This window comes from Sebastes umbrosus, chromosome 20 (assembly GCF_015220745.1).
Source record: "Sebastes umbrosus isolate fSebUmb1 chromosome 20, fSebUmb1.pri, whole genome shotgun sequence".
NCBI lineage: Eukaryota > Metazoa > Chordata > Actinopteri > Perciformes > Sebastidae > Sebastes > Sebastes umbrosus.
The window spans coordinates 16,735,739-16,749,330 of NC_051288.1; the positions used below are offsets into that span (position 1 = coordinate 16,735,739).

The window sequence follows — 13,592 nt, forward strand, 5'->3', positions numbered from 1 at the left end:
TCCCTCAGTGATCATGTCTGTGTTGATTGCCTCTCGCCACGCCGGCGTGGCTCTCTCGTGTGTAACATTTGCAGGACTAAAGGCTGGTTTCGCTGGAAAATCAGAGCTGATCAAAAATAGATTAGGTGACATTAACCACATAATGGGTGAGGAAATGCAAAAAAGGGATATTTTTAATGAAAAATCATGGACATTAAAAGTAAACGCAATATATGTTCCTTAAGCCCACACCTATTTAAACTTTGTTTAAAGTCACTGTATTTGTCTTTATCATTTGCGGAAACATACAGAACATTTTAACAGGTGTTGCATGCATGAATTAAATAAATCTTTACAATTGAGCACATTACGTGATATAATTGTACAACTAACAGCTATATTCTTTAATAGACACACAATATGGTGTATGTACACTACTTTGTGTTCAGACATCGAGATTCAATATCAAATTTACAGTTTATACACTAACAATATGCCAAATATAATGCGCTGATATGACATGATTTTCCAAATCATCACACTGAGACACAATACAGCTTGTGACACTGCCATTCAAAAACAAACATAATCTCCTTTTGGCGTCCGATTTTTGACACATTAGCATTTCTCGGGACGGAATACATCTCCTCAGTCATCGAAGCACAACATGTTATCGTACAGACAGCATGATAAGTTTAACATGAATAAAAAATAAACAGCACATTTACAAACACTGCAGCCGCCACGACTGTTAGATTTCCAGATTTGAAATTTGAAATGACAGCTCAAAAAATGATGGTGAGGCTTCTTCACTGTCAAAATTGTTGCTGCACCTCGGCCTGACACATGACATGACTGTCACCGCTTCGTCGCTCGCGTCCATCAGAATAGCGGCGTAGGCACCCTGTATACAATGGAACATGTGAATGAGGAGGTAGACAGTTACAGATAACCACAGATCCAAAGTCACCGTGTCAATGCTGACCTTAAACATCTGTATGTCAGACTGTGGATCAGTGGCTATGGGCAACATTAACCTTACTGCGAGAGCCATGTGAAAATCAGGAAGTGAATGTCTTCTGGCTGTGACCTTTCACCTCTGAGTCCAGGCTTCCTTCAGTCGGCATAGAGGATGAACCCTGAGAAGGTGCTGTATTTGTTGCTGTTGCCCCCGTGGGCCTTGCCCCCGTCCAATTTTATGAAAACTTCATCGCCCGCATCCAAATGAAGGATGACACTGTTGCTGGCGTAGTCATAACTCTGGTCCTGGTCCTGGGCTATGGCGCTGGCCCTGACCTGGATTATGACATGCACACCCAGACAAGGAGAGAGTAAGTGAAGAAATGTAAACAGTAGGATGCAGAGGAAAAGATTTATATGCTTTCACTTATAAAAAGGACAAAGGATAATATTAGGATGACATTACTGATGATATTGAAACAAATGCTTCATTTGACGCACACAAACATTAAATGACTTGTTGCATGAGACCACATTTATTTTCCATAAATATCTTATTTTTAAGAAAAGCATATTAGCAAGAGCCGAATTGGAGAGTTTGTGTAAAGTGTGTCCCCTGTGGTGAATATCTTGTTTTTTCCCTTATGACTCAACTGAAAGGGTCAGGCTTGAGTCAGTCTGCCTCTGAGGGAGGATGGCAGTGCGTACTATCCTTTTTTTGCCTCGTGTTTCTACTCTTACATGCACCTTCTCCTGGGTGGAGCACTGATAATGCCATGTTTATCCCTAAAATATGAATGTCATCGTGTCAACGCAGGGTAATTACCGAGGGTGTTACATCTGGAGCATAACACCCAAATCTCTTCTGCACGTCTGTGTGAAAAGTTGCTTTGCATGTGTACAGTTATATCCCCTCTAAGCTTTAGCTCATGTGTAATGATCTGGGTTGCCAGATTGGCTGTTACGCTGCAACCTCACCAGACCTAACCATAAAAGTCTAATCCTTGCTTCAAGCAGATTCTGGCGACAGGTTCTGAACTAGAACCAAAATAGGAACGTGAATTTCTAATTAGTGCCGATGCAGGACAAAAGTGTATGTCAAGAGGCTACAGATGACAGCATGATGATGGATTTTTGAGACATGAGGGCAACACAGCCTGAACTCCCTTCCCTCCCTGTGCCCACCCTCAGCTCTACTGCAGCAGCATGATGTCCACCACTGACTGAAAATTTAATTTACAGTAATATTGTGTCGTAAATGCAAAAAGAATATCTAAAATTATATCAGTAATATTGTAATTTTAACCAGGGACGTGTATACTATAGTAATGAAACTGGTCCAACATCACTTTACCCCTCCTGGACCAAATAAATACATAATTAATGATCTGATATAGACTCTTTATGTGTGAATAAACAACAAGTAAATAATATCATTATGTAGGTGATGTAACCAGCGGGTATAGTTGATTTGCATTTGTTTGTCTAAAGCCAAGTTTACATGACTGTTTTGTTCTTAATTGGTTCTCATTAGCCACATAGAGACTGTATATGTGTTTGTGTTTTGTAACTATTAACATCAACCTTGTGTGGATTAGGATTTGGCAACATTTTCTTTGACACTTTAATTTATTTAGAAGAAGAGATGCTCATACTAAGGAAGCTATTTATTAATGGTTTCATTAGATATCTTTGAGCTCATAGTTGCTTAAGACTGTAATAGATTCATTTTTGACTAAACTACAGTAAATGTAGTTTTATATATATATATATATATATATATATATATATATGAAACGTCATATCTGGTCTTGCACAGTATTTACAGTGCCATTGCCCTCTAAAGAAAGCTGTGGGAGGCATCTTAAGGAAGTCTGCAAAGCAATAGTCAGACAACAGGTGAATCATTCTAATTAAAATATCTAGCAACCAGTTCGTACACACGGTGTCTCCAGTAAGTAGTCTATACTTGTTTCTTTTTCTTTTGTTGAAGTTAAATATTAGCAGGTTTTATGGACTTTAAATGTTATACTCTTTTAATTTTTTAGACTTTATTATTTTCGTTAAGAAGTGAAGTATGCAATCTAATGCCGTTGATGTGGTGTTGTTGTCTTGGATTGCAGTGCAAGGTATTTTATTCCTTAGGGACAAAATAAGCCAAAAACCTTACACAGTTCAATATGACAGCAAAATGTGTTTAATGTGGTGTATCTCGCAAGTAAGACACCAAAAACTACAGCCACAGAGTTGAACCCACAGTTCTATGAAACAGTCTCCACAATAACTGATCTCTATTAGCTCTACAAATATGGCATTACACTGGATTGCATTATAATGTACAGGTGTTATTGTCTCCTCCACTCTCTGTAGTCTGTTGCAGCCCGGCTGAGATGTTTGTAGGAAAAAAATGTCCAAACTCAGATTTACATGGTGTTTGATCAATGTCATCACCTGGGGCTTTCAAAGACATTACAAAAGTATAGCAAATATCATGATTCGATATTGAAACGCCTGGGCCTGACAGGCAGTCTGATAAACGCATACTAGCACATCATGATTCCATGAAGTTTGTTGTATTTCAAAGGGGCACCAACTTTGAACTCGCCACAACCCCGGGCTGTGTTTTGATGTGTGCAGAGTTGAGATAGCGCTGCTCTCCTTCCACTCACTTCAACGTGTACATCATCGGATGTGTAATATGCACAGATACACAATCTGGCAGCATGCCACTGTGCATTGTCATTATCTTGGACTATAACACCAGACCAAGTCAGATCTGAAATCACTATCCACATGAATGCATGACTACTCAATTTAGAGTGCCAGCACACTTGGTTACGCTGCTCCCTAAGCATTTTGATGCCGGTTCATCCCAGTGGATGATTCTGGGTTCTTAATGGATCATTCTTCACTTTTTGTACTGAGAAACTGTGCTTTTTCCATTTGTTCAATTCAACATGAAATCATTAACCATTAGGAAGTGTGTCTGAAGAGTTAAAAGTGTTACCCACCAGACCATTCTTGATCAGGTCAGCCCACATGCTGGTGCCGTCTCCTCCCCTCATCAGCACGTTGTAGATGAAAAAGTAGGTGCCGGGAATCTTACAGGTGAACTTGCCCGTCGCGCCCTCGTAGTTACCGCCGATATTAGTCACCACGTCGTCAAATTTTAGAATATCGTAACCTTCTTGAGGGTTTCGTAGTCCTGCATAAAATGCCACCCGAGGCGTGGTGTTGTATGTGGTTGTACTAACTGACCCTTTACCCCCTAAACCTAGAATCCCCGTCCGTACAATGTCCACACCATCTCCCGGTGGACCCTTAGGTCCCGGTGGGCCTGGCTCTCCAGGTGGTCCCGGGGGTCCAGTCTTGCCTGGACGTCCTGGTTTGCCTTGTGGGCCGTGTGCACTGTAAGTAGGCAGCGGTGGGCCGATGCTGTGATCGCTCAGATCCGCATCGTTGTCCACCTGCAGGCCTGCGGTTGCTGTATCTGTTCCGGTGTGCACACCTGTGTCCGTCGTTGGGAAGGGGTCACAAACCATGCGGCATGTGCCCAGCATCTCGAAGTGGCTCGCGCTGTCATCTATGCCACCTGTGCCAACGGAGCTGACCAGCACAGGGATGAGGACCACCAAAACCAGGACCAGCATGACCCCCACAGCAGCTGCCACCAGGGTCTTCCGCCCGATGCTCAGCCGGGGAAGGGGCTGCGCTGCCAGCGTGGAGCTCTCCGGAGTGGAAATGGTGACTGTGGGGAGTGCGTCCACCTGGCAAAACGCAGACACAATGAGGTTCTCCGGTGGACGAGATGGTGCCCAGGGAGAGCTGGTATGAGTGTGTGTGAGTGAGTGACAGAGCCGTGTAGGAGTAAAGGGAGAGGGAGTGGAGCAAGGGACCGAAGTGATCAAAAGGAGAGAGGGATTGAGAGAGTGAGGAGAGAGAGGAGAGAGGAGAGGAGGAGGAGAGAGAGAGAGAGTAAGACAGCTTGAGAGGAAAAAAAGAAAAGAAGCAAGGGGAGGAGAGAGTGAGCAACATACACTCACTTACCATCTGAGTCAGGGTTGAGGAGGGCACTTTCCTACTGGCACATGTGAAACGCCAGGGAGGACATAAGGAAGGAGTGTGATAGAGAAATCATAATCAATCAATTCATTTGATGATGAAGAGTTGGAGAAAAAGATTTGAAGGAAGTTTGCTTAGATGAGAAGGATCTAAATAATGTGCTACCACTGATATGTAAACTCCATTCTTGTGGCGATATACTGTAAATATTTCAATAACGTTAAACAGTTGGCATTGATTTTGTGCACTAATGGAAGATTTTATTTTGAGTACCAGAAGACCTAATTTGACATATCTAATAGTCAGCAGCCACTCCGGGAATATATATAGATTTCTTCCGGTATAGTTTTCTTACTTTAATGCGAGAGTGTTATCAAGGTCAGAATGTGTGCATATATTTTTCCTTATCTGCCTACGTGTTTGTGTGGGTGTGTAGCCGGAGATCTTGTATGCTGGAACGATGCCAAGTATCTGTGGTCAGTCGAGCTGTGACCTTCACAAAAAATCGGCAAACTTTTAAAGGCGCAGTTCAGAACTTGTAAAAAATTCTGTCTTTATTCTATTGGTTATGATAAGATTTTATTCACTAAATGAATTGCTGAGACCTGGGGTCGTGGCAACATCACTAGAACAGACGTCAGAATGGAGCAAATGACTCAAGTGGTCCGGCAATTAAACTGATTGCAACTAAGCCCTACACCACTTCTGAAATCAAAGGTGATCATTAAAACATCATGCAAACTGTTTGCTGTTTAGAGCTCTGTGATTGTGAAGTTACTTTCTGATTAAACACTGATCCACAATAGGCCTTTTTCACAGCATTTTTGTTTGCTATAGCAACAAAAACGTAGGTGTATCTAATATTAGTTTAATCATTCAAAGCGGTAATAGATTTTTTGGCCACTCGGGAGCAGCAGAACAAGCTGTTAACACGTGAACAAAACGCGTAAGTATCATAAACACGTGTTTGCCACAGAGTTTATTTTCTGCAATAATCCAAAACCCAATGGAAAAATCACATTGGCTTTTTGTCGAGGGAACCCAGGGCGATGCTAACTTCCTGGTTGGCCAACAAAAATACAAACATGAACCAAATTGTTGCATTTTTTACATCCAGCAACATTAGCATGAATTTGGAGTCATATTTATTTCCACCCCACAAATGTAATTCAAAAATTGACTCTCTTTTTAACTCTGGTTTGGTCTCCACCAACTCCTGAGGGAAATATCTTTCTCTTTAGCTGCTAAGTTCTCCTCATAGGTTCAATAGCTTGATGCTAAATTTGTCTGTTTGCCGTTTGGTGCTGCGCAGGCAACATTTTACAAGCCATAAAACCAAATGAATGAGCTAAAAGACACTAAAACCACTCCGTATAGCTGAGGAGACCTGCAGAATCGCTTGAGTCTGAGGGTTCGTCACCACGAGCGACACCTTTCACATTACACGTAGCCATCTGATCTTTAAAATGTCCCAGTAAGCAATGACAGTGAGCCTGGATTCACCAGAGGAGGGCCCTTGAACTGGCATACCTCAACAGAATGTAGCTGCTATAAATATTGTGAATTACACCTGTGCGTTTCCTGCTGTGAGATGTCACAATGAAGGCTGTGAAACGCTCCAATTAAATTATCACCTGCAACAACTGAAAGGTTATAAATATACATTCAGGGGAAAGATTAGCTGAAACTTGCCTTTGTTTTCTCTTCTTACTGGCTTGGTCCAAGTTCCATATTCATTTGGTAAATTATATCTGTTGCCATGATTAGCAATAAGGCTTTTTAAACTACTGTTCTGCTTCTCTAACTCTTGTTGCTCCCACTGCTGCTAGCATTTCATTGGTAAGATAAGCGAACATGTAACTTCATAAAGACTTTGTGGAAGAAATAATGTTTGCTGTAACAAATTTGACTTTGTTTTCCTCTCCTGATGCCCACAACTTCGGACCAAGATACTTTTCATCTGATATGTCAAGGACCCCTTGCTTGCCTTCCCCAGTTGAGCTAAGTATGTGTTGCTCAAAGAGGACTTGTATTTGAGGTTTCTACTAGAACATGTTTACATGCTTTAATGTTCAAAAAACACTTTATTTTTCTCATACCAGCTGTGCTGAAGCAACTCTTTTCACCCTCTGTCTGACACACCGGCCCGATCTCACTCCCAGGGCGTCAGATACTGATGCTTCGTCACGGCAGTCTGCATTCGATACCGCCACACGAGGCACCCTTAGGCGCCGGTATGTGATGCACCAGGCTTTCTGTTAACTACATTGTAAAGCCGTATGTGGCAACAGTAAACGCTTTCATCCAGGAGACCGCTGTTCATGTCCTGTGCATTAAGTTTCACTTTCACTTTGCAATCAGCTGATCATTCGTGTCCTGTGCTCACCACGTCGAGTCACATTTTCACTGTACAAACGTAGTAATTTTAAGCTCAACCATGTTGTTTTTTTCCTAAACTTAACTATAGTGATTTCCTTCCCTAATCCTAAGCAATGTTTTTGTTTAATTTAAAACATTAAGCATGTGTTTAGTGCAACGAAAAAAGTGAGTGCCGAGGGTACTGACAAAGCGTAATTATGTGACGAGTTGAGATGAGAACGTGTTGGAAAGCCTAGTCTGCTCTGATTGGTCAGCTGGCCCACTCTGTTGTGATTGGTCAACCATAGCAAACTCTTTGGACTCTGCTCCAGCTCCGCTCTAACTAGCTTTGTGTGAGGGTGTGCCAAACTAGCTGCTAGGCAGGTATTATGCAAATGTGTTACTTGGTGACATCACCACGTTACGGAAGAAAGGGCGGGACTTCAAGCTAGGCATTTCAGGCAGTTCAGGACCAGTGTTTCTGTGGGGGAGAGTAAATCCCTTTGGCGTGGACTTTGGACTTTGTAACTTTGCAGACGTTTTACATGCACAAAAAAGTTTATATCACACTAAACAAAAGGGAAAAAGCATAAAAGCATATTAGGTCCTCTTTAAGATGTTTAGATTTCTGTTGTGCTTAGCTTGGTGTATTTGATGAGAAATAACGATGTCAAAGCCTCAACATTAAAATAACGATTCAGTATACATATTCTGTATTAATAAAATAAATCTCTTCCGCATGAGTTGGCTGAATAAACTCATACTTGTCCAAACTCAGTGTGTTGGCAGAGAGGGCTCTGCTTGATTTAGGATCCATTGCCAGCTGCCAGTTCAGTCGACAATTTTTAAAACTCAACTCAGTTGATGTGATTTACAGTATATTAATGTGTCTCAATAATTCCATGATGGATGGATCATGCAAATCATTCATTGTAATCATTATTGTCGTACACTTACTAATACACAATAACTTAATTTACTAAAAATGTCAATAAGGAAGAAAGATAGCGATTTTTATTTGTTGGCTGACTTATTCAAAACTCTTTAACCAAACAGACCCTTCATTGGGCTCATTGTTACAAATGTATGTGTTGCACAAATGCATTGTTCAAACATACAGAATATGTATTTAAATTCTCGTCAAGATCCCACATTCTCACAGATACTAAATATGTAATGCTGAAATGCAGGAAATGTGTGTTAAAGGATGCCCAAGATATCTAGAAGGACAGGAATTGCCTAAATAACATTGTGAAAAGTCTGCTCCAAAATCATCGGAGCCCAGCAGAGCAACTTAAACTCTCTCTGGGAGAAACGTGTCCTCCAGAAGGCCAAAAACATTATTAATCACAACCAAATCCTGTCTAGTGAGTTCACACTACTGCCTTCAGGACGGCGCTATCTGCCGCCTCACAGAAAGACAAACCGCTACTCCAAGTCATTCATTCCTTCTGCCATTACACTGCTGAACGCAGAGTAACTATCATGAATGAACGACAACAAAAAATGTTTTATTTACTTTGAATGTACAATTATTTTGCACTAACCACATAACGGTTGTCTGTGTTTGCATTAGGTACATTCTTGGAATACAATTTGCAATGTGCAAATACTCTTGGCACTTTATTCTATTCTAATTATTTATTTATTCCTTTATTCTTTTATCTCGTCTTGTTTTTATTTTTATTCTTGTATTCATTGTTTTTATTGCGAAGATTTTTAATTTTAATCTTGTACTTTTATTGTTCTGCACCTCCCCATATGCCACCTACTGTGTTCCCTCTGTCAATGATGATTGTGCAGTATGAATGTGTGTATATGTCTCGGTGGACTGCAGAAACTGAATTGCCCTTCGGGGATAAATAAAGCTCTCTGTATCTGTATCTGTATCTGTAGATTCATCCATTTGATGTGATTTGGTTGTAAAAAGAACAGCATCTTGGATTTGAATGTTTGTTTCCATAAAGGCATGCTGTAATCTCAATGAAACACTCAACATGATGCTTATGTTCATCTGTCAACTCACACAGTAAACCTTGTACATTCTCCCTCAGAAGATAACTAACCTCCAATTAACCAACACATGCAACCACAAACCGAACCACGTCACATTGAAGCCAGTTAAAGATACACATGGCTACAGTATGACTGAAAATGTTGGAATCATCCAGTGATATTATATTTTCATGAGCTTAGAATAAGCAGAAAGTAGTCCTCCTCATTTTTGATGCTGTTGTCGTCACAGGACCTGACAATGGTACTGAGTCAGACACCTCGAGCAGCGTGATCTTGCTGAGTCTCTCTAGCGGATGACAAGATATACTAAATCAGAGATGACCACAAAGTCAGTAAGATGGAAAAGGTCTTTCATCTTCTTAAATCTTGTGTTAGCAGAAATATTATACATACAATACTGTATATACATGTGTATATATATATTTACATGTACATAATATCAAGAGAAACTGTCACATTGTCACAAACACATGAGACAGACAAAAAGAAATTGACCAAAACAAAAGAATTATGCAATAAAACTTCTAAAAGCTTACACAAACCCCACAACAAACAAAAATGTAAGACAAGTCAAAACACTGATCATAATAACATACATGCTCACATACTTTACAAATCAAGTGTGTCAATCTCTGAAACCTTGCTGCACAAAAACGTTGCTCTATTTGCAGAATTTAGTGCCCTCATGTGGTATTTTAACATATCACAAAATATATCATCACACAGCTTTCATTCTCCTGCCCTCACCATGTGTGCAGATCCAACTAAACACACTTTCAATAAAGGTTCAAGACAGCAGCTGGCTTTCAAGGCTTTTTACTGGAAGTAACTCTTAGTTTAGGGTGTTAGCGATACTGATACTTCGATATTTTTGACAACACTACTAATAATAATGAGGCGATGTTTTATTCAAGTGTTCCAGTGACTTATGACACTACTGTGACAGTGAGTCACTTAACACAGTTATCATTCATTTAATTATTTACACCTATGCTTTCCCCAACTGTGTCTTATGAAAAAGGCCTATAGTGAGAAAAGCATACAGGTCTGGTTGGGTGGTTGCACAAAGCACAGGACTTTATCACTGAAGACAGGGGGTCCTGCCTCATGCTTCAACTCAGTGTTGACTTTTACAATATTTTGCCATGTTTTAGTTGCCTAAATCTGACAATATGTGAGATGTAGGTAACATATCCCCGGCTCCGCTGTCCTGTTCTTTAGTATAACAATGTCTCGCTTTATGAATTTGGAAAATTCAGGCGACAATTATGTTTCCTCCAAAATGGATTTGGCAAAGAAAATTACTAGTGTATATAAACTGGAAAAACAAAGTTTGGAAACTTGTGTTTGGTTGATTATTTCTCTGTTGTTACAATGCTTATTGGTATTGTATTTTACATCGTTGGAAAGCCTGTTTATTTACCTTCGCAATGATGTCCAACTTGTAAGGATCATGCATTTGTGGGATGAGCAGCACAGCTGATTATGTGGGTAGCGCCCAAGAAAAATTTGCCAAAATGCTCCGTCAATGGTGAACAGTGTATTTACCATTTTACATCCAACGATGTAAAATACAATGCCAATTAGCATTGGAACAACAGAGAAATAATCGACCAAACACAAGTTTCCAAACGTTGTTTTTCCAGTATATATATATATATATGCATATTTTGTAGGAGACGGATTTTCATTTTCTTGTCTCCTACGGCCTGTCGAATGACTTGAAGGGCATAGTTATGACAGGTCTTTATTTAGCATGAACATTTGGACCCCCTTGTGGATTGAAGGGATTAGATTATGCCCTCCACAAATCCGAGCAGCATCAGGAGATGGCTTCAATATTCAGGTTTTGTTGACCGTGTCATGACAAAAAATGTTGGAAAGGAGTGGAGTACAATTCTTCATGTCGCCATTAGAAGACCAACTATAGGATAACAAATTTATACTGGTACCTTAAAATCATGTTCAGGCAACACTCACTGTTACAGTGTTACACTGTTACATAATGTAACCATACAGAACTTAATGTTTTTACTTTTTAAATCATGATTATTTTAATGTTTAACCGCATCATTAAGTCCTCTCATTATGCTGTCATAAAATAAAACTTCACATCGTTTAGAGATGATGTACCTTTGGCTGTGATTTCCCTTCAGGTATCCTCTGTCCTCTCTAGGAAATACACCTGCTGTAACATCACTGATTGGATTTTTGCCCAGAAGTGCAACTCTCCTGAACACATGAACATTTCAAGTCAGAGAAATCAGTGTAACATCAAATTTGTGCCCTCTGTGAATCTGTGCTGATTCACCCTTTTAGCTGCAGTTTCTCACATCTTCCTGCAGATGGAAAAGTGACTCATAACTAAAACTGATACGTGGAAATAAAATTATGTTTTAAGTGTTCTCCATGTTCCCCATTTCACTGACTGCACTTACTTCTTTCACCCAGAGGATGGTGCCCACTGCTCACTCTTGTAGAGATCAAAAATGAAAAAAGCAGCCAGGAACTAACAACTGGGCCACAGCCTTGCATTGAAAACTTGGTGTCAACAGATTGTCACACTGAGTAACAATTACAACTCTCATGGTTGTGATGTGTTTTGATAAAGCATCTAAGAAACCAGATTGTATATCTCAGTATGTTTTGTGCACTACAAATTCAAGATTTTTGAGTACACACACCGGTTTGCACCGTCAGGACATTAACCCACCTCCATGCAGAAGCAGGTCTTATCTGCACTACAGCAGGAGAAGGTGTTGACCACCCATGTTGAGCAGCCTTGCTCACATTCCTGCATGGACACACGGGACGGCCTTCTCAGTAACTGGAGAGCTGAGGAAGAAACAGGCCATCTCTGATGTCTATATTCAGGATGGACTGCTTTTTGGGAGATGCAGGGCGAAACATATTTGGTGCTAGTGTCTATTAATTCATTTTTATCAAGGTAAAAGACATAAAAGCTATATGTTCGAAGTGAGAAATTACATTTTATACTCTAATTTTGCCTTAAAAAGTAGTAGTAGTAGTAGTAGTAGTAGTAGTAGTATGCAGTAGTATACATACATGAAATAGTTGTGTTAACACAATTAGGTGTCTGTGGTGGAGATAATATAGGTAAACGTCAAAGTCAAGATAGAAATCCTGATGTCTTCAATGTGATTATGTTGCATTGACCTTTGGTATAATAACCCTTGTATAAAAGGAAAACATATCAGCCTCTTGTGTGTTTACTCAAGAGTTCAAACAGAGCAACTTCCTTGATTCTTTCCTTTTGGACTCTTCCTTTTTAGGCAATGGGCCGCTGCCTCGCAGTCCCTCTTGGGATTCTGTGGGAATTCCTTAGCTGGTTTGCTTGGCAGTTGGTTTTCGATCCTCAAATATTGTTATTCCAGGGTGTGAGGTCGGGAAGGAGGAAGAATTGAAAAAATGTGCCATGTTGCCTTGGGCAACTTTTGACAAAGCTCTTGTAAACTACTGTGTGTGGTTGGTGTAATAATAAGTGACAATGGAATTTAGTTTCTCATTTTACAACATTGCAATTAGTGAAAATGACACCACTGGGCATCCATACGCTTATCAAAAAGAAGTTTATTCAAGTGCGCAATTAGTTCTTTTAAACTTAAAATAAGATACTTTGTATGTACTAATCAGAGATATACTTAACAAAAGTATACATAAGTATACTTGGCTCATACTGACAAGTATACAGAAAAGTCTAAGTATACTTGGCTTATAAGCCTACTTGTACTTAATCTTTTGATCAATGTAATTAAGTATTCTTGCCTTAAACTTAAAATAAGAGAGTGTACTTTCAGTTTACTTTGTATGTACTTATCAGAGATATACTTAACAAAAGTATACATAAGTATACTTGGCTCATACTGACAAGTATACAGAAAAGTCTAAGTATACTTGGCTTCTACTGACAAGTATACAGAAAAGTGTACTTGGCGTATAAGCCTACTTGTGCTTAATCTTTTGATTGAGATATACTTAAGAAAAGTATAATTAAGTATTCTTGCCTTATAGGCCTACAGAAAGATATACTTGGCTTGTAGTTGTGCTTACTTTTTGATAAGAGTAGCCTATAAAAGTGTGTGCTTGCTCATCCTTTTCATTTTGTTTAGTTCTATTGAATCCTAATTGAGTTGCATGCTCATATGGACTGTATAACAGATTATTCTGTTTATTTGTTTTGCACAATTTAAGACTAT

The 13,592-nt window shown here is 39.7% G+C and overlaps 1 protein-coding gene across 1 annotated transcript; it reads right to left on the reverse strand.

The window, feature by feature from the left end:
• Positions 1 to 241: 241 nt before the first annotated feature.
• LOC119479070 (C1q-related factor-like) lies at positions 242 to 4,872 on the reverse strand. The gene is made up of 2 exons (XM_037754280.1): positions 3,951 to 4,872; positions 242 to 1,275 (listed from the first exon to the last, which is right to left on the reverse strand). Exons 1-2 carry the CDS (start codon positions 4,587 to 4,589, stop codon positions 1,096 to 1,098), a joined length of 819 nt encoding a protein of 272 aa, XP_037610208.1. The 5' UTR covers positions 4,590 to 4,872; the 3' UTR covers positions 242 to 1,095.
• Between the last annotated feature and the right edge of the window lie 8,720 nt (positions 4,873 to 13,592).